Here is a 19,189-nt window from a genome sequence, read left to right as displayed (position 1 = left end):
CATATGGGAGGTCATGAGATCAAACCTGGAAGCGTCGTTGACTCTTTGTGGTTCAACAGGTTGAGAAAGTATGTTAGTGGATATAGAAGATCATGATATAGTAACTTGTATTGTGAGTATTCCCATTTCCTTATAATAAAATAAAAATAAAAATTAAGAGTTGAGTAATTTTTAAAGAGTTAGGTTTCTATCGTAATTTGGGTACACTTGTCATCATGCCAAGAAAAATTTTAATATTAGTGAAATTATATAAGTCTTGTGCTATAAGATTGTACCATATTCGGTGATTGATTGTACTACATTCGATGATTGAAGAATCTTACGGTCATTGAGATATTGATCTTCGAAGTAAGGACATCGTTTCTGTTTTTTAGGTGATTCTTGAAATTCTTGATTACGTTTTGAAGGGGTTGTGTGGATCTTCTTGGTCCGAAATTTTTGTTGATATTTACAGTAGTTATTTGGAGGTTACTTATCAAAAAATCAAAAAAAAAAAAAAAATCAATAAAGAAGAAGAATAAGGTTGGGGAAAGAATTTGGCTGGTAGGAGAATTTTGGAGGGACAGGGAAGGGGAAAAGTATAAGGTTGGAAGGAGTTCTTGATATATTCCTATTTGGTTATGGTACACTTGAACCTCTTTACATTTTTTTTTTTTTTTTTTTTTTTTTGTGTATCTTCTGATATTGGTCCTGCATATCTTTTTGCCATACTTCTTTCTTTGCTTCCCTTTTTCTTTCAAATCTTGCTTAGTTTCTTTGCTTGTATTCTCATTTTTTTTCTTTGCTTCTTGCTCTCAATTTTATTACCTACCTCGCGATACACCTTACTCTCAAAGGCTTGTGAAGTTTTCCAAGGTATGTTTTCTTGAACTTTGAGGTTGAATCCATATCAACTTGAGTTCCGGACTAGAATTTTCCTTTTTGGAAAAAGGTTTGTGAGAGTATCTGCCACCTTGAGCGATACACGAGTGGACTGTGTGTTTGTAAGAGTGTGTAGTGCATCCCTAGAGCCATATAATCCACCTCTTACCTGCGAGCTGAGAATAGTGAGGGAGCGAGCCAACTTTTTGGTTTCACTAACATGAATACTCACATATCTTCTTGTTTTTAGATTTTGTTTCTCATCTACAGATGGCTGAAGAAGTTCCAAACACACGTAAGAGATTAGAGCAGAAAATAGATGCTCTAACCTTCGCCACGAAATGGTTACTCACAAAAATAAATAATCGAAACATTAAACTTGAAATTCCTAACTTCACCGGTGAGAAAGGACCTACCGAATACATAGAATGGGAGAATGCTATTGAAACTCTTTTTTTTTTTATTTAAAGCACTATTCTGATCTTACAAAAATTAGGCTAGTTGCTACATCTTTTAAGGGGTATGCATTATCTTGGTGGCGAAAAAGAAATAGAGAGAGAGTTTCTAATTTTATTCCCTATGAATTTTGGGTTCAAGTGAGGGAAGATATGCGTCTAACCTTTCATCCTAAATTTTTTTTCTATGATCTTGAAAGAAAATTGCAGGGAACGGTGCAAGGAACAAAGTCAGTTGACGAGTACCACCAAACTATAAATATTTTGCTTAAACAAGGAGACATACATGAAGAAGAGACAAAAACTGTTGCTCGTTTCGTACATGGATTAAACTTAGAAATTCGATGTGGAATGAGTATTCAGAGATATGACACCCTTTATGATGCCTTGTATGCTGCACGTGAATCTGAATCAAAAATTAAGGAGATGAAAATGTACAAATCCAACAATGGTGCATCAAGATGGACCAACACTCGTTCAACCTCTCAAAGGTGTGATGAACGTCATCCTCCAAGAGATGATTCACGAGACAAAGGTAAGGAAAAGGTAAGTGAGGTAATGGGGCCTCAGCTTGATAGAGAAGTGATTTGTTATAGATGTAATGAGAGAAGACACATAGCTCGTGATTGTCCTAACAAGAGGGTAGTTAAGATAACAACACAATCTGAAAATTTTACTTCTTGTCTTGAATATAAATCTGAGGATGAGGTTGGTGACCATTCTGAAACCCCCAATGAACATGTTGAGGGTGAACCATTCATACTTTTAGATATTGATTCTAAATATGTTGATAGTGAGTCAAGTCATACTCTTGTTGTTAAGGAGGTTTTGAATGTTCACCCTATAAAAGAAGATGAGTCTCAAATTGAAAATATATTTTGTGCTAAAGAGTCAATTAGAGGGAATGCTTGTACTGTGGTAACAAATTCTGGAAGTTGCACAAATGTGGCTAGTGCAGCTATGGTTAAATTTCTTCAGTTACCTTTGTTTGATCAACCGGTTCCTTATCGTTTTCAATGGTTAACCGATGCAGGAGAAGCTAGAGTAGCCAAACAGGCTCTTATTCCTTTATTTATTAACAGTTACTCTGATGAAATCTTGTGTGCTAATATCCCAATGCAGACTGCTCGTATCTTGTTAGGTAGACCATGTCAATTTGACAGAAAAATAAGTTTTGATGGAATGAGGAACACTTATGTGTTTCACATGAATGGAGTTACATATGTATTGCCTCGTTTGTCTCCTAAACAAGTAGAAGAAATTCAATTGAGGTTGATGCAAGCTCTCAAACCAGCCTCAAAGAAGGGAGAAATCAAATAGAGAAAAGTGGAACCTCCATGTTTGGAATTGCATTCACCACTCCAATCCTCTAATCCAGTTTCTATCCAAACAAAGGGACCACAATCAGTGATACAGTGGAAAGGACCAGCCCAAGGTGTCAAAGTGCAACTAAAGAGGATAGTAAGTAAGAGAAAAGAAGGGGGGTCACTTTCTACTCACTTTTATTTCAAAAGCATGCATTAAAATTCTCTAGATTTCTTTGTCATGTTTCTATTAATGACCTACTTGCTAGATGTGTTAGAAATTTGTTTATCTCCATACATCCGAGATTCCTTAACTTTGATTTTACTAAAACTTTATTTGATAGAGATAAGGAATCACTGGGAAGTTATAAGACACATTTGAAAACTTCATATGGCAAATACTACTTGCACAAGAGGCTTTGGTTCAAAGTCAATGGGATTGACACTTTTTGCTTTGTTTTGGACAATGGTTTAATTGTTGATTCACATAAGTGACAATTTGGTTTTCCAAAGAGTGATGATGTTTTGCATGGATATTTTAATTGGCCAAAGAAGAAAAAAGACGTAGAATCTTATGTTCATAATTGTGCTACTTACCACCACAATGCATCTAAATCATTACTTGATATTTCCATGGATTTTGTGTTTGGTTTAGCCTTAAGCTCTAGGAGGAAAGTTGTTGTGCTTGTTGACAATTCAAACAAGATGACTAAATTTAATATGTCTCATTTTGTTGAACTATTACCATTCAGAATGTTTAAATTCCATGACGTGTCATTAGACTTAATTGTCTTACTTGTTGATTGTAGGATGAAGATTGGAGCGACTTGTGTCAAGCATCCCAAGAAAAAATTCCATGAGTGTGATAAAACACAAAGTGAGCTTGCTAATTTGTCTTTCATTGAAGATTTGGATTCGAGGACGAATACTTTTCAAGAATGGGAGAATAATAGGAACCAGTACACATGAAATCCTATAAGGGTCTATACTGGGCTCATCACAAGGCCCATAACTACATCCTTAATGCATCATTGGTGAAAGAATCAAGAAAGTCCAATAATAATTCCATTCGATAGAGGAAAGTATTATAGTGGCCCGTTTCAAGTGATGTCACGGATTGAAGACAATTTTTAGAAGATTCGAGGTCGAATCATTTTTCAAGAAGGGGAGGATGATGCGGCCCAACATAATAAAGATCCATCAAGAGCACCAATTGGGCTAATCACAAGGCCCAAGTCCAAACAATTAAGACAACTCTTCATTGGCGATGTTCAAAGATGGTGGAAATCCAAGTCAAGCCCATTTGCAAAAGATGAAGAAGAACTCAAGGATTTTTATAATTGTTTAAGTGCTAATTTTGATTAAATTAGGCCCAAATCAGCCTTATTATTTTTTGTAATCATTATTTTAAATTGTTTGGCATTAAAGAGAAAACACTAGTTTGTATTTAGAAAGGATTCCATAAATCCCTTTCTAAATAGGACTATATTTACTTGCTTTCTAGATTAGGTTTAAGACTCTTTTTCCCATTGTATTTAGGATTACAATGCTGCCCTATAACATATAAATAAGGCACATCCATATCAGTTTTGGAGGCTTGAAATCAATAAAATTCTTAAGTTTTTCTTTACACTTGTGTAAGAAACCTTATGGCTAATTGTGGACTCAATTAGTGGCTAGTCGTAGACTTGACTAGCAAATTGATTCGTGGACTCGAATCAATCTTCCTTTCTTCAATCTTAAATTTAGGTTCGTGGACTCGTTCTTGAATCGAAGGAAACTAGATCCGACTCTAGTTGATTGAAGATTGCATCATCGAAGTACTTGAAGCTACAATGAGATTCTTCCAAGTCTTTGAGGATTTGAGACAAATGGTTTCTCGTGAGGTTTAAGGTATTTTGATCCATCTCTATCTTTGCATTGAGAGTAATATTGGGACAATATTCCATCTTATTTGAATCTTGGACTATATTCATATCAATTTAGTAAGATTCATATCAGATGGAATATTGTCCCAAGATTACTCTCAACGCAAAGATAGAGATGGATCAAAATACCTTAAACCTCACGAGAAACCCTTTGTCTCGAATCCTCAAAGACTTGGAAGAATCTCATTGTAGCTTCAAGTACCTCGATGATGCAATCTTCAATCAACTAGAGTCGGATCTAGTTACCTTCGATTCAAGAACGAGTCCACGAACCTAAATCTAAAGTTGAAGAAAGGAAGATTGATTCGAGTCCACGAATCAATTTGCTAGTCGAGTCCACGACTAGCCACTAATTGAGTCCACAATTAGCCATAAAGTTTCTTACACAAGTGTAAAGAAAAACTTAAGAATTTTATTGATTTCAAGCCCCCCAAAACTGATATGGATGTGCCCTATTTATAGGTTATAGATCGAGCCCCCAGTGGAGGCGTTGTTGACTCTTTGTGGTTCAATAGGTTGAGAAAGTATATTAGTGGAGGCGTTGTAAAAAATCACTGGGCCCGTGTTTTTTGTTTTTTTTTTAATAAATTTGTTTAAAAACTTTTTTATTTTTATTTTTTAAGACTTGATGATTATAAATTATTTAATACTAAAATACAGAGCATTAAATATTGACTTAAAAAAGGGTTTGAACAATTTAGGGTTATTCCGTTCAAAACAACATTGTTTTGAGAGAATTAACCTATTTTTTTAAGGAAAAAATAACTAGCCGGCCGCCTAGACCACCGGTTGCGGTGACAATCTAGGCGGTCGGACGCGCCTAGGTACAGTTTTTGCAACAGTGCAACTAATAAATGTAAAACTTGGTGATACTTGTTAGTTGTTATAAACCATATTATTTGGTATAATAAGTTACCAAATGACTCCTAAACATAAGCAGTAAGCCATTTGTTCATAGACTGAAGGATATAATGATGATAGATCAAAAGTAAATATAATCCTGTAACTCTTTTTTTTTTTTTTCTACTTTTTATCTCCTCTCTTATGGGGTTACAAAGCCTAAGCCTAAGCCTAATTGCCCCTCCACCACTAAGGCAGGAATCAGGCAGACAGCTTCTATATTTCAGAAGCAGATGGAGGCCAGCATCTATTATGTACTGCCAACTAACTATTTCCATTTCCATTTTCCTGTTTTGGAAAGGAGCTTTGTATAAACACCAAACTAAGCCCAGCCTTGAACCTACAAAAATATGTCCTTCCCAAACAAAAATGGGCGGCGGATTTGACTTACAGGTTTGATGACCAACACCAATGGCTGGCCTGGGTGGGTTCCGTTTATTTGCAAAACTTTCACCAGCTCTAGTTGCATTCTATACAGATCTTCTCCAAGTTGCTCCACTGTTTACGAGTTTGAGATAGGCATTCTTAAAATCTTCAAAGAATAAACTCTGGTCGTTGGCATACTTTGCAATCCACCTTACATCAAGGATAAGAACAGAGCATAGATGAGAATAGAATTTTTACAAGGCCTCTAGGAATGTGGGTAGGGTATATCAGAAAAGTTTTTAGTATATGCCAGAGGAGAATATGGTTGGAGGAATGCAAGCATACCTTATGCATTCATCATCTTCAACGAGTGCCCTATCAGAGGGCAGGCCAATCATACTCGACATACCATCTGAGCATATAAATTAAAAATATGGAAGTATGAAGTGAGACTGAGAGCAAGAGGTGAGATTGAAGCAGCTTCACCAGGGCAGTAAGGCTATTGTTTCTATTAAAATAATATATAAAAGAGAGAAGACATACCATGGCTTCTCTATGAGAGTGAAAATCATTTTTTGCTGCTTGCATTTTGGATTAAATTAAATATAAGATAGGAAGCCTTCATGTCACAAAACATGACATTTTTAAAGTACATTAAAATTAAAGGGTATCTCTGTAGTTAAATTACCTGATGACAACCATGGCTTCTCTATGAGTATCTTGAAGTATGAATTATCAAAGACAGTTGGATTTCCAAAACCTTTGCCTCCAATAGTATGAGCTCCAGAGAGAGCAACAAGTTCCCGAGTTCTGCCAACAAAATGCATGACTATTTATTTATGGGAAATATCATTTTTCTACATTTTTATGGTTTTAATATTTAAATAAAGGGAACACCAAAACCAAGAAATAAAATTTTTTCCTTGTGTTATAGCTGTGTAGCAAATAATTCCTGCGGCAAGGTGGGAATCTAACAGAATTAAAAGGTGTTAGCTCAGGGAAATACTCACGAGAAGCCTTTTCTTTGAAAACACTGCTTCATTGCAGAAGCATCCAGTGATTCTTCAGGAAGCTTTCCTTCAGGATCAGGCACCCTGTGTTGAAAATTAAACGCATAGTCAGAGATCAGGATCCTTGCAGCAACTCCTTTCACTGAAATTTTCAAAAAGTGTTTGCATGACTAGAAACTATCTGGCTGATGATTGTGAGGTGCATGTGATTTTCCAAAACAAACTAATTCAGCAACTTTTAACACGACACAAAAGGTCACACCCAGTATGCCCCGGATCATGAAGAGTCTTGTAGAGAAAACTGCAAGCAACCTTGTGTCTGTTTTCACAGTGGTTGTTTCTAGAACTTGAACCATGAACTAATTGCCAACATCTCCCTAATATTATGAAAATAAAGTATATGGCTTCTGAGTGCACCTAATTTCTACAGTACCTAACAATCTATGGCATCCCAAAAAGGAGTAGCAATTGCATAAACTACATGAATAATGTATCGGGTGGATCAGCTGATATGCGTAAAGTGAATATGATTTCAAAGAGTCTGGACACACAAAAATAGAGAAGTTTGGTTTGGTAGATGATATGGAAATTACAATGAGTCTATCCTTCCTAGCTGAATGGGGATCTTTGGTCCTCCACATAATGAAACAGCTTCTGCTCCAGCCACAGCTATTATATCTGCCCATGAAACTAAGGGGAAAAGCATATTATGGAAGTCAGAATTTTATGGCATTAGAAATGAACTAAAATATCTCCCCAGTTTAAATAAGATAATAACCTGGTTGTACACCATCAAGTTGACTCTTAGCCTTCTCTAGAATCTAAACAACAATGCATCCACTGAGGTGTTAGCTGGTTGAAGTCCGTGGAAGAGAAATCAGTCTTTTCATATAGCATACGAGAGGGTATATAAAGAAAATAGGGAAACAGAAAGCAGAAGAGGAAAAAGTGCTTGCCTTGACTGATTTTTTAAGGCCTTTGTTTTCAGGTCTGTCTAGTTCATAAATTATAGAGCCATTCATACCACCTAAGAAAACAAAAGCAATTGAGACTAGTATCATAAAATGACTTTGAGTATACCCATAGATTGGGAGGTCAGGTTATTGCCACCATAAATCCTCAAATATAAATGTTCTAATTGTTTGGCACTTGGAGACAACTAACTTCTAAGTATTGTATTTTACTCCGTAAATAAGTAGTTTCAGTCTTTTCACTTCTATACCACTGATGAGTATCTTTATTTTTATTTTTTGAAACAACCACTGATGACAGTATAGACTAAAGGTTTCAAATATAGGTGACAATTCCCCCTGTCATATTTTGATTGTCCTATACCATATCCCGATGGTCAACCAAATCTAATACTATATCTTACATCAAATCTTTGAATATTTCTTAATATAATCCAGAGATTTCAATTCTTGAAGCTAGTAATTCCTATCTGACTTCTTAATATCAATTTCTATTTTCAACATTAGAACTTATCAGTATCACAACTTAAGCCAAAAACCAGTTAAAATGACTCAGAAATAGGTGCCTAGGACGGAATAGTTCACCACTGAAATATTAAGCAAATATATCACTGTCATCCATTTGAAGAATGGTCCTTTCCTCTGGTTTGCTTCAAGGTAACCAAAGTTTTCCAACGAGAGAAGACATACCTGTTTTCTCTTCCATTTCAAAAGTCCCTGCATCATGAAACACCAAACGAAGTACGCCAGGAGCCTTGACCTTGGATAATACCTTTCCGATCTCTTCTCTTACAAGAAAAGTTTCACTGGCACAGAGATTCCAATGTCAGGAAAAGATTTCAAATAAGCTACCATGTGCAATGTCCCTAGATGAACTACAATCCCAGAACAAAAATTAACAGCTCAATATGCTACTGTCTGACTGGCTGGCTAAATGAAAGTGAGATTCATGAAAGTACCCAAAAACACCTAAATTATAGAGTACATTTTTCCTTTCATCCAGAATTCATGTCTTATTCCGTGAATTTCAATTCTTTTGCTAAAAAAAGGCAGTGTTAAATTCACCTTTAATCACCCAGAATGAGGCTACTGACCTTTACTGTCATGGCAATCCCTAGTTAATTATATAAAAATCTCGAAGCCAAAACACATGGAAAACGAAAAGTTGAACAATTGGAACCAAACGGGGATCCTTGGGAGGTTTATTTCTTCTTTTTTCACAGTACTAGAGGCCAGGAAGATAAAACCCAGAAAAATAAAAATCTCTATCAAGCTCCAATTAGAATTTAGAAATCCCACAGAAATAGAAGGTAAAAATTCAAAGAGATATGCTTCTAAACTTACTCAGCAGCACCAGCACAAACACTTTTATCGAAATCATTACATGGAAGAAATGATAGGGCAGCCATATACAGAAGCGCTCTTCTTCCAAGCATATACGATCCACGGCAGTGATTTTCATCTGTAATCAGCACTCCACAATGAACAATCAACTGGATATAAGGATATACGGATAGGATACAAAAATGCATTCGAAAGATTACTTGACGTGAGAATAGCAGTAGAAGGAGTAGGAGTAGGAGTAGGAGAAGCGGACGCGGAAGCGGAGTGAGCTCTGATGGACTTCCCGCCAAAATTAGCAGCCGGGAGTGTTTTAGCTCGAAATTTAGAACTTCGCGGGAGCAACGGAGAGAATGCGGCGGTGGAGCCGAGAACTGGGCGGTGAACTACGGCGGCGCTCCTCATCTCCAACGGAGGGCTGAAAACGGTTGGCTTGGAGAGGTTAACAGTTAATTTCCCCCCTTTTTTTTTTCATAAATATATTACCCGTACTTGTATATAGTTCTACATTTTTTTAAAAAGCAATTTTTATCCTTATATTCTCCCAAAAGGTTAATAATTAGGAGGACAGACAGAGTCAAATGCCGGTGAGCACAAGTTATCTGTTCACTTTAAGCATAATTCTCACACTGTCACTGTCGAAGTTCGAACATTAATCTTCGAGGTTCGAACATTAATCTTTTTTCTTAAATACTATCTACTGAGCCAGTGAATTAAGCCGTTGCGGACAATTTTTATCCTTATATATTTATACGATTATATGAAATAAGGATTTCAATCTCTAAATTAGTTACATTATTATTGACCCTCGAATCATTAAGAAAAAATGTGTTCAAAATGTAAAACGCTCTTCCTTAAGAATTGAAAGGAAGATTTGTTTCCAAAGCAAAATCAATTGTCCTTGAGAACTGAGAGGAAATGTGTTTGAAATGCAAAAACGATTGTCCTTTAAGAATTGAGAGGAAATGTGTTTAAAACGTAAAAACATTCGTCCTTAAGAATTGAGAGAAAATCTGTTTGAATCGTGGAAACGCTCATCTTTAAGACTTCCTATGCATCATAGATTATCATTGATGATAAGATTGAGATAAAATTTAAATGGAAGAGAGGAACCAGCTTTTCATACATGCATCAATTTAATACAATAGTATTTATGTATAGAGCAAATATATATATATATGAGTGACCTTTTACTATCTTTGTAATGCAAAATTCTCCTATGAATCTAAGTAGTAATGTACAAGAAAGGCATATATAACACCACTCTACACAAATAGTCACAAATGGAGTAGCTGCTACCTCGGCCCCGAAAGGCGAACAGCAGAAAGGTAGGCGTCGCTATTGTAGTCTGAAGGCGCGGAGGCTCCTGATGAAGTGCATTCCTCACTGGGAGACTTGGAAAAGCATGAATAGAGGCGAGAGCCGAGCGGGGAGGAGCTTGGCGGGGGAGGGACGGGGCAGAGGCCTTCCAGCATCTGAACAACCTTTGTCATAGGTGGTCTGAGGTGCATGTCGTCCTGTATGCACCAGAGAGCGACTCGGATGGCTGTCACGGGCCTCTCATCGCCCTCGTCTATTTTCAGCTTCATATCCACGATGTCCTTCAGCTTCCCCTCTTCGTTCATCTTGAAAGCGTAGGAGGGGAAGTGGGATTTCTCCGAGCTTTGTGACGAGTCGTAGTTTTTCCTGCCACCGATTATCTCGAGCAGCACCATTCCATAGCTGTAAACGTCGCTTTTCTCCGATATGGCGTAGCTCGTGATCCATTCTGGCGCGAGGTACCCCCTCGTGCCTCGTAGCGTGGTGAACACGTGGCTCTGCTCTCGATTCATCAGCTTCGCCAGGCCAAAGTCCGAGACTTTTGCGAGGAAATGATCATCGAGCAGGACGTTCTCAGGCTTTATGTCACAATGCACGATCTTCGCATCGCAATCCTCGTGGAGGTAAGCTAGACCTTTAGCGGTGCCAAGAGCAATGTTGTACCTCGCGTTCCAATCCAGCATGAACCCTCCATTGTTGCGGAAAAGCCATCTCTCCAAGGATCCATTTGCCATGTATTCATAAACAAGTAGCTTATGAGCTCCTTCCGCACAAAAGCCCTTGAGCCTCGTGAGATGAAGGTGATGGATGCGGCCTATTATACTGACTTCAGCTCGAAACTCCTTCTTTCCCTGGCCAATACCTTCCAGTTTTTTCACAGCCACTCGAGTCCCGTCTGGAAGAACTCCTTGGTAAACCGAACCAAATCCTCCATGCCCGAGTTTAACACTGAAGTCATTCGTTGCATTCTCGAGGTCTTTGTAGCTAAAAACCATTGGCATCCCTGATAAGCCCTCCAAGAAATTATCCTCTTCTGAACTATCTCTGGGAGACTCGAGTAAATCTTTGTTTCTCGTCTTGTGGAAATGGATTCCTACGAAAACCAGGCCAGTAATTATTAGTATTGTCAAAACGACAATGGCTATGATAATAGGCACATGTTTCTTGCTGCTTCCACCATCTCCGCCATTTCGGCTATTTCTTAAGACTTTAATGTATGAACTGAAGCCAGCACCATTAGCATCGTCTCGCAAGCTGCCTATCTGGTCAAACAAGAAACAATCCCCCGAGCTGCTGTCGAAGAACAAGGCAGCACATGTGCAATTCCCGAGGCACAAGTTTTTGCAACCATTCAAATCGGTTTTAGAAGCGGGAGGAACAAATCCAATCGCAAAGTAACTGAGGCCATTCCCGGCATCTACAAGCTCCACAGCCTCGGGGTTACTACATAGAGACACAGTTCCCAGTTTGCAAGACGATGGAAGAGACGAAGGGCATTGGCACATGTTGCCAGCATGACACACGTAATATGGATCACAAGCTGCTGGTGTGTTGCACTCGCCATCGGGTATTCTCGTTGTGGAAGCCATGGGTTGGTTGCTGTCTTGGAGAATGCTGAAAGAGATTAAACCATTGTTTCCTAAAACTGCAATCCATGTAGCATTTGCATCGGTATTTTGAGAGAATATGAACTGCTCGATCAAGACTTTTTTCCGATCATAAAATTTCCAAGAATTGACATTAAGAACTGCAGAAGTAACACCTCCACCGAGCGTATTGATAGTTGTTCTGCTATCCTTTCCCAGAGCCCAGTAAGGCTGTGGAGGATTGAAACTCGCGGAAAGAATCATATCCCCAGACTTGATCTCGAGGGAATAGGTGAAGTTATTCGAGCCCGGACTACTCATAAGCTTCATTCCTTCATCAAACTCCTGGTTCGAAACGAGAGTATCAACGGGATGGCTGAAACTCTGCCAAACAACATTGCTATCATTCCCAACCAAAACAAGATTCCCCGAGTCCCTCAGTTCCATCGCAGCAACCCCTTTTTTACCAGTATCACTTGACCAAACCGTAGACCCCTGACTCTGCAGATAAGCATTCCCGGAATCATCAAACACAAATAAATCCGAATTTCGAACCGGGGAGGCTCTATTCGCAGACCAGATCACAGTTTGGCTGCTCAAATGCATGACCACAAGCAGAAACAAAGTGACATTTTGTGTGGGGTTGAACCCAAATGCAAAATTGGAATTATTGGATACTAAGATCATCCCATTATTGTCTATCCAAGTCATTTGAGAACCTCTGAACCCCAGATTCAACTTCCCAATATTCTGAATACTAGCCATACCAGTTTCAGGCAGGCACAAGAAAACCAGCCACATGGGTATTAAAACCAAGAAACCTCTTGACCCCATCATCCCCATATGAGAATCAAAATTCAGCTCAAAATCTTAGCCAAACCCCAGAATTTGAGGGATTCAGACATCATAAAAAAAAAATTTGTAATTGGGAACATGATATAGATGATAACAAGGAACAGTTGACCAGAGTTTGCATGTAAACAGGACAAAATCAACCACAATATGAATCTGGGAATTGAAGAAACACGAGATTTTGAACAAATCAAGTACCAGGAAACCCAAAATTTCAAAGGCTATGAAATATGAACACTTGACAACAGGACAGAGAAAAACCATTCAAAACGCCCAATTACAAAAATCCATATGAATTGTGGCAATAAAGTGAATATAAAAGCATGAATTTCAATCAAAAAGCGGAAAAGGGTAGTTTTCACTTTTCAGAAAGCCGTGAAACCATTACTACGAGCAGATAATCCAAACTTTGACATTGAAACAAGAAAACGACCCAGTGGGCTCCAGTGCACAGTCGAAAACATCGAAGCAAATGGGGCAGTCAAAGAAAATCAATTGGTTATAATTACTGCCATGCCGCCCATGCGAAACCAAGTGTCAAAGATTCATACTTTAATGAAGAGATGGATAGCAGATGAAGTACATACCCAGCACTGCTCAGACCAAAGGTTGCTATCAAGAATTCAAGTTGTTGAGCTTCTATATTCTATAATACTCATCAAGTTTTGGAGAAAGAAAAAGATATGGAGTAATATAATGGAGATATTAAAAAAAAAAAAAAAGAATATTACATAATTCTTTTTTAATTTAACATTTATTTTATGAGAATATGGGTCAACTAAGCTATCAAAATGTACAATGTAATTAGGCCACTAAATTTAAAAAATTCTACAATGGAATATTTAAACTAACCAATTTCATTTAATTCTTTCAATTTGTAAATTTCTAACCAGTCACCCTGCCAATTATCATGTAGTGCAATGACATCTTGGTTATTCATCCAAGTGTATGGTCAAAGGTTCGAACCTTGGCGTACTACCTTGTAAAGAATTGTAAGTATTTCAAACGGAAAACACCTTCATCGTCTCCCACCAGAGACGAAGTATTTTTTTTTTTTTAATTTTAAATAATATTTATAAACTCTAAACTATATGTGCGTTATATATATTTTCATTTACTCTGTAATATGTTTATGATATTCGTTCTATATATTTATAAAAAAATAAAATTTAATGTACAAAAACATTACATTACAGGTGTATCACGGTAGTAATATCATACGAAAAGTGCAAAAAGCCGGGTACTGAATGTACATTATACAAAATAATGTACATTTTTCTGAATACAATACATATTTTTAATATATTAAAAGTACATTATTTGTATACTGAATGTACATTATTTAAATGTATAGTCCACACAGTTATGTAGATCATGGTTCAAGATTGCATGAGTACCTACTCAAGCTTCTTTCAGTTGGCCCAATATCTTTTAATGATTTGAATTAATTTAGTCAATATGTCGATGGAATGAATTATAGATTATTACAAAAAATATATATATTTTTAGTATGCATTTTTAAGAGTTAGGTTGTTGATAATATTACTAACTATTAAGTTGTTTTATTTGCATTTTCAGTTGATTAAGTCATAAAATTTGTACTTTCAAAAAAAAAAGTCATAAAATTTGTATGAAAATTATGAATATAAGAAATAAGCTAAAAATTCTGTTTAATGCGTTAAAACCACTAAATTGACCAACATTCTTGGATTAGGGTAATATTGAAAAATCCCCAAAACATATGCGGTTGCGTACCAATATACCACAATGACTGCACTTTTTATTTTGTATTGTTTAAATAATATCGATAAAAATGATGTTTTAATATATCATGGTTATATCATGGATTCTTGGACAAGGTAGGTTCATTCTGCAAAATGGACCATATCCAAAGCAACACCATTTTAAGGTAGCAGTTAACGGCTTTTTGCACTTTTCACCGCATATTAGTAAACGCTCCCTTATAGTTATTTACCGGCTAGAGTCACAAGACAAATTTCACTTATAACACATTTTTACGTCATTGTTGTGGACATTCCTGTAAATCAAAGATTAAATGGTTTGGGTCTCTTCTAACTTACCATATACATGAACCTTTTAGTCTTAGTGTGTAGTCTTAGTTCCCTAGCTAAAAAGAAAAAAAAAACTATAGAAAAAATAATTTTTTCTTTAAATTACCTAATCATGAGATTAAAAGTTGAATCGAGGCTCAGCTGATTTAACCTCTCCATCATGCTAGTCAACAACCATTTGATATTGTCGGAAGTGTCAAAGACAAGGAATTCTTGAAGCTTAAAAATACATTATCGTGGAACATAGAATCATAGATACAGCTCAGTAGTCAATTTTACAGAATTAATAATGTATTTATTGAATATTTTTTTTTACGAGCAAAAAATTCGTAATCACTATTTAATGGTGTACACAAGATAAACTTCGCATTGTAATTTTAATTGGTAAAAGACTACAAGGTGATAAATTAGTCTAGGTTGTCCAATTGTCCATAACTGACTAACTCAAATAAGACGAGATGTCAAACTTGTAATCTTGCAGTAATCAAATCAAAAGTCTACCTAACTTTGTGGGGATTATTCCTAATATTTTATTGTTTACTGTTTGTACACGTGGACTGATAAATGAATTTAATCCGGGTGGGTTGGAAACTGGGGGAGGCTATTCCCAGGGAAAAACTATGCTTACTTTTTGTGATAATGGATGCTCGTCGTCACATAACAAGTTATAAAAATGAAAAATAAAATAAAATGAGATTACTTTAGACGAATCTGGATATGAAAATTAGACAAATGTTACATAAAAAGTTACTAATGTTTGTTTCGTTTAGTCAACGTTGTCGCAACCAACCGGTGCCCGCCAAATTAATTAAGGTGGTTTCTATGCTCCACTGGAATGTATGGTCCCCAACTACCATATCTATTTTATTTCCAAAAAAATCACTTGAATAGATGGTAAAAAAGACTACTAAAAATCACACAACAAAAGTTAAATTAATTTACCATTCTCTCTGGTGAATATTTCTTTGCAGGTCATAAAATTATACTGTATTTATCTTAACATTTTTAGATGTATATATTCTTATTATGTGATGAGTTACAACACACGAAATTAAATGATATTTAGTACAAAAGAATTGTTGATTAACTTCTATGGCACAATTATAAATAGAATTTCACTTGTTGAGACATGAGTCCTGCACAAATTATAGCGTGGACTAGGGTTCACAAGTTCAAAATGATGTTATTTATTTAAGTTAGTGTATTTTTTTTCTTTTCCTTTTCATTGGGTCAATATTCACCTTTGCAGTAAGCATATAATCAGTTAATTATAGATAAACTTGCATCTATAAGTACATAATTTGTTAACTATAAAAGTATAATGTCAAATAATTTTAACATTGTTCTAAGTTTATAATATGTGAACTGTAGGTAATTAAATAAACTTAAAACGAAAGGTTCATAAATTGAGTGTTTGACATGTAATTTAATTATGATATGGTTTTAAGTAGGGCTGGACACTTCGGATTTCGGTTCGGTTTTTTTCGGCTTCAGTTCCGGTTTCGGTTTTAAAAAAAATTAAACCATTTGGTTTTAAAAAAATTAAACCATTCGTTTTAAAAAAGAGGTCGGTTTCGGTTCGGGGTTCGGTTCATTTTTGGTAGAAGTCCACTAAATAAACGTTTCCTTTTTTACCTGCCCGATTGTTCAGTTGGCTCACTTGGAGTGCTACTTGAAGTGTTTTGTTGATGACAATATAAAGAATCATCCATCTATAGTTAATATTTGAAAAATAAGAATTATTGAAATGCTAAATGTTGAGACTTACGACTTAGAGTTGAGATATAAGGACTTGAGGAGTTAAAATTATTAATTATTATAATATGTATATATAATACTAGCATTTTGTACGAGTGATGCGTGAAAATTTATGTCCAACATTAAAAAATTGATAAATGCAAGTAATTACAAATTATAGTTCAAATTAAATTTCACAATTCCTTAAATTAGTAAATTTTAATCATCGTATTTGAAAACTATAAAGATGAACAAAATTGATATTTTGTTTATTAATAATGTAAACAATTTGATATAATTTATACTTTGTTTTTACAATAAATAAATAAAATATATATAATACTAATCTAGTAACCGGTCACATATATTAGTGCGTGTGCATGCCTATATATATATACACACATATATGATTTACTATTCATAGAAATTTAATTAAAATATAATCAACAATTAAACTAATTATATAATGATTTTAATAAAATGATAATTAAAGAATAGGAAAAAGATATCATAGATAATTAGATATAGGTGTATGATAATAATGATAGAATTATTAAAGTTTTAGAATTAAATAATAACGATGTTATAACGGTATAAGGGTATTTTAGTCTAACAATAATGTAGTCGGGATAATTTTGTCTATTACAATTGAAGTTTACAACATTTAATAAAACAATATATACATTTATTAACATACAAATGTATAGTAAATGTTAACACAAATGTGCCTTTAGCTTAATGGGTAAAGCTCTTGACTTCAAACTTAGTGATTAAGGGTTCAAGGGTTTAAACCTCACTTAAGACATCTAAGTATATTGTATATATTTATTATATAAAAAAAATAAAAACATAAAATAAAAAATCGATCGGTTCGGTTCGGGTTTTAACTGAATCGAACCGATCGAGTTACCCAAACTGAGTACCGATCGGTACTTCGGTTTGGGACCGAATCGAACCGAAATACCCAGCCCTAGTTTTAAGAGATATTTAGTTGACAATTAGCAAGTTTTATTATGGATTCAAGGTATTGATTTTATAAATATCTAGTCAACAGATCGATTATGTGATACTTGTAGTTAACGGATTATATACCTATAGTACTAATGTTGTTTCTGATTGCACGAGATTATGTTATACTTTCAGTTAGCGGATTATGTACCTGCAGTGCATGCACCCTTGACTCCTTGAGCGCGTAAAAGCTGATGTTTTAATATTTTTTTTGTCAGTTTTTTTTTTTTTTAAATTTTATTTTCCCTCCCATCTTCTCTTTCCTAATCGCATTTTTAAAAACTCTTAAATATTATAATTATTGAGAATGCTCTTATTACGTCATGCCTGCCTAAAAAAATGTAGCAGACACGCATGGTGGGGTTATGGCGTCATGCGTGCCTACCACATTAAGCTACGTACTCTAGCTCCTTAAATATTTTTATCAGCTGTCGTGCAAAGCAATATAATGCTGGGAATTAGTACTAGAAATGGTTTCCTTAATACAATATTAAAACATTAATCAGACAAGTTAACGTTGTTAACCTACTTTGTGTTTTGTACTGATGTGTTAGAATTTCATTAATTTTTAATTAAAAGATGATTAATTGCTTCCCCAATAACCTCTCTCAGGTTAATTAATTATTTGCACGAAAGGGACTTTGAGTGTATGTTTTGATATCACAATATGTGTATTTATATACATACGGTGATCTGAAAATTTTATAGTTTTGACACATTTTTAAATTTTTTTTGTTTTGACAACATTTTTAAAAAGTTAAAATGTGTTGAAGTTATGTAGTGACCACATGAAAATGTAGATCACAAAAGATTTCAATATGAAACCTCTGCACAATTAATATGTAATGAATCATGTGAGAATGATTATATGTTGAATTGGTGCAAAAAAATAGAAAAAAAAAAGTGTCAAATTTGACCTTAAGTCCAACAAATAATACAATTGAGTGTATAATTTATTTTTATTTTTATTTTTTAAAAAAACCTCTAATGAGATTCTCTAAACTAATAAAATAATGCAATTAGGTTATAATATTACATATTCAACATATCGTTGCTGTATGTGACTATCTTTCATTGACGGACAGTCATCACCCGGCATAGTTATAAGTTAAATTGAATAAGACAATTATGGTTCTCTATCTAGATTTATGTCAAAGGCAGCTAGCACACATTCTTATTAGAGAGTTGCCGCCGATATTCTAAATCTAGCTAGACCGAGGTCCAAGTCTAGATAGCCATCACTGTCTTGTTCAATTTGATGAACAATCATACAACTATCTATCAACAAAAGACATTCACCACCTATCTTCTCTAAAGACGACAATCGATGATTTTTTTTTTTTTAAAGTTCAAAAACATAACATAATAAATGGTACATTCAAAATCCATTAAGCATCAAATGTCGTGTTTTAGCTAGCTTGGCATCAAATGTCGCTGGTTAGCTAGCTTGGTCAGTACCACATCCATAGTAACATAAT

The 19,189-nt window shown here is 35.2% G+C and overlaps 2 protein-coding genes across 2 annotated transcripts; both read right to left on the bottom strand.

Annotated features, from left to right (window-relative positions):
* Window positions 1-5,428: 5,428 nt before the first annotated feature.
* LOC109169557 (putative L-ascorbate peroxidase 6) lies at window positions 5,429-9,609 on the bottom strand. Its single transcript, XM_019318422.1, has 10 exons — window positions 9,340-9,609; window positions 9,140-9,257; window positions 8,486-8,601; window positions 7,781-7,851; window positions 7,603-7,645; window positions 7,418-7,514; window positions 6,825-6,908; window positions 6,503-6,624; window positions 6,160-6,226; window positions 5,429-6,024 (listed from the first exon to the last, which is right to left on the bottom strand). The coding sequence occupies exons 1-10, from the start codon at window positions 9,539-9,541 to the stop codon at window positions 5,919-5,921; spliced, it is 1,026 nt and encodes a 341-aa protein (XP_019173967.1). The 5' UTR covers window positions 9,542-9,609; the 3' UTR covers window positions 5,429-5,918.
* A 644-nt stretch (window positions 9,610-10,253) lies between these two features.
* LOC109169556 (G-type lectin S-receptor-like serine/threonine-protein kinase SD2-5) lies at window positions 10,254-13,387 on the bottom strand. The gene has a single exon (XM_019318421.1). It carries the CDS (start codon window positions 12,883-12,885, stop codon window positions 10,432-10,434), a length of 2,454 nt encoding a protein of 817 aa, XP_019173966.1. The 5' UTR covers window positions 12,886-13,387; the 3' UTR covers window positions 10,254-10,431.
* Between the last annotated feature and the right edge of the window lie 5,802 nt (window positions 13,388-19,189).

This window comes from Ipomoea nil, unplaced genomic scaffold, assembly GCF_001879475.1.
Source record: "Ipomoea nil cultivar Tokyo-kokei standard unplaced genomic scaffold, Asagao_1.1 scaffold3314, whole genome shotgun sequence".
Taxonomy (NCBI): domain Eukaryota; kingdom Viridiplantae; phylum Streptophyta; class Magnoliopsida; order Solanales; family Convolvulaceae; genus Ipomoea; species Ipomoea nil.
This window is presented reverse-complemented; position numbering and strand designations above follow the sequence as displayed.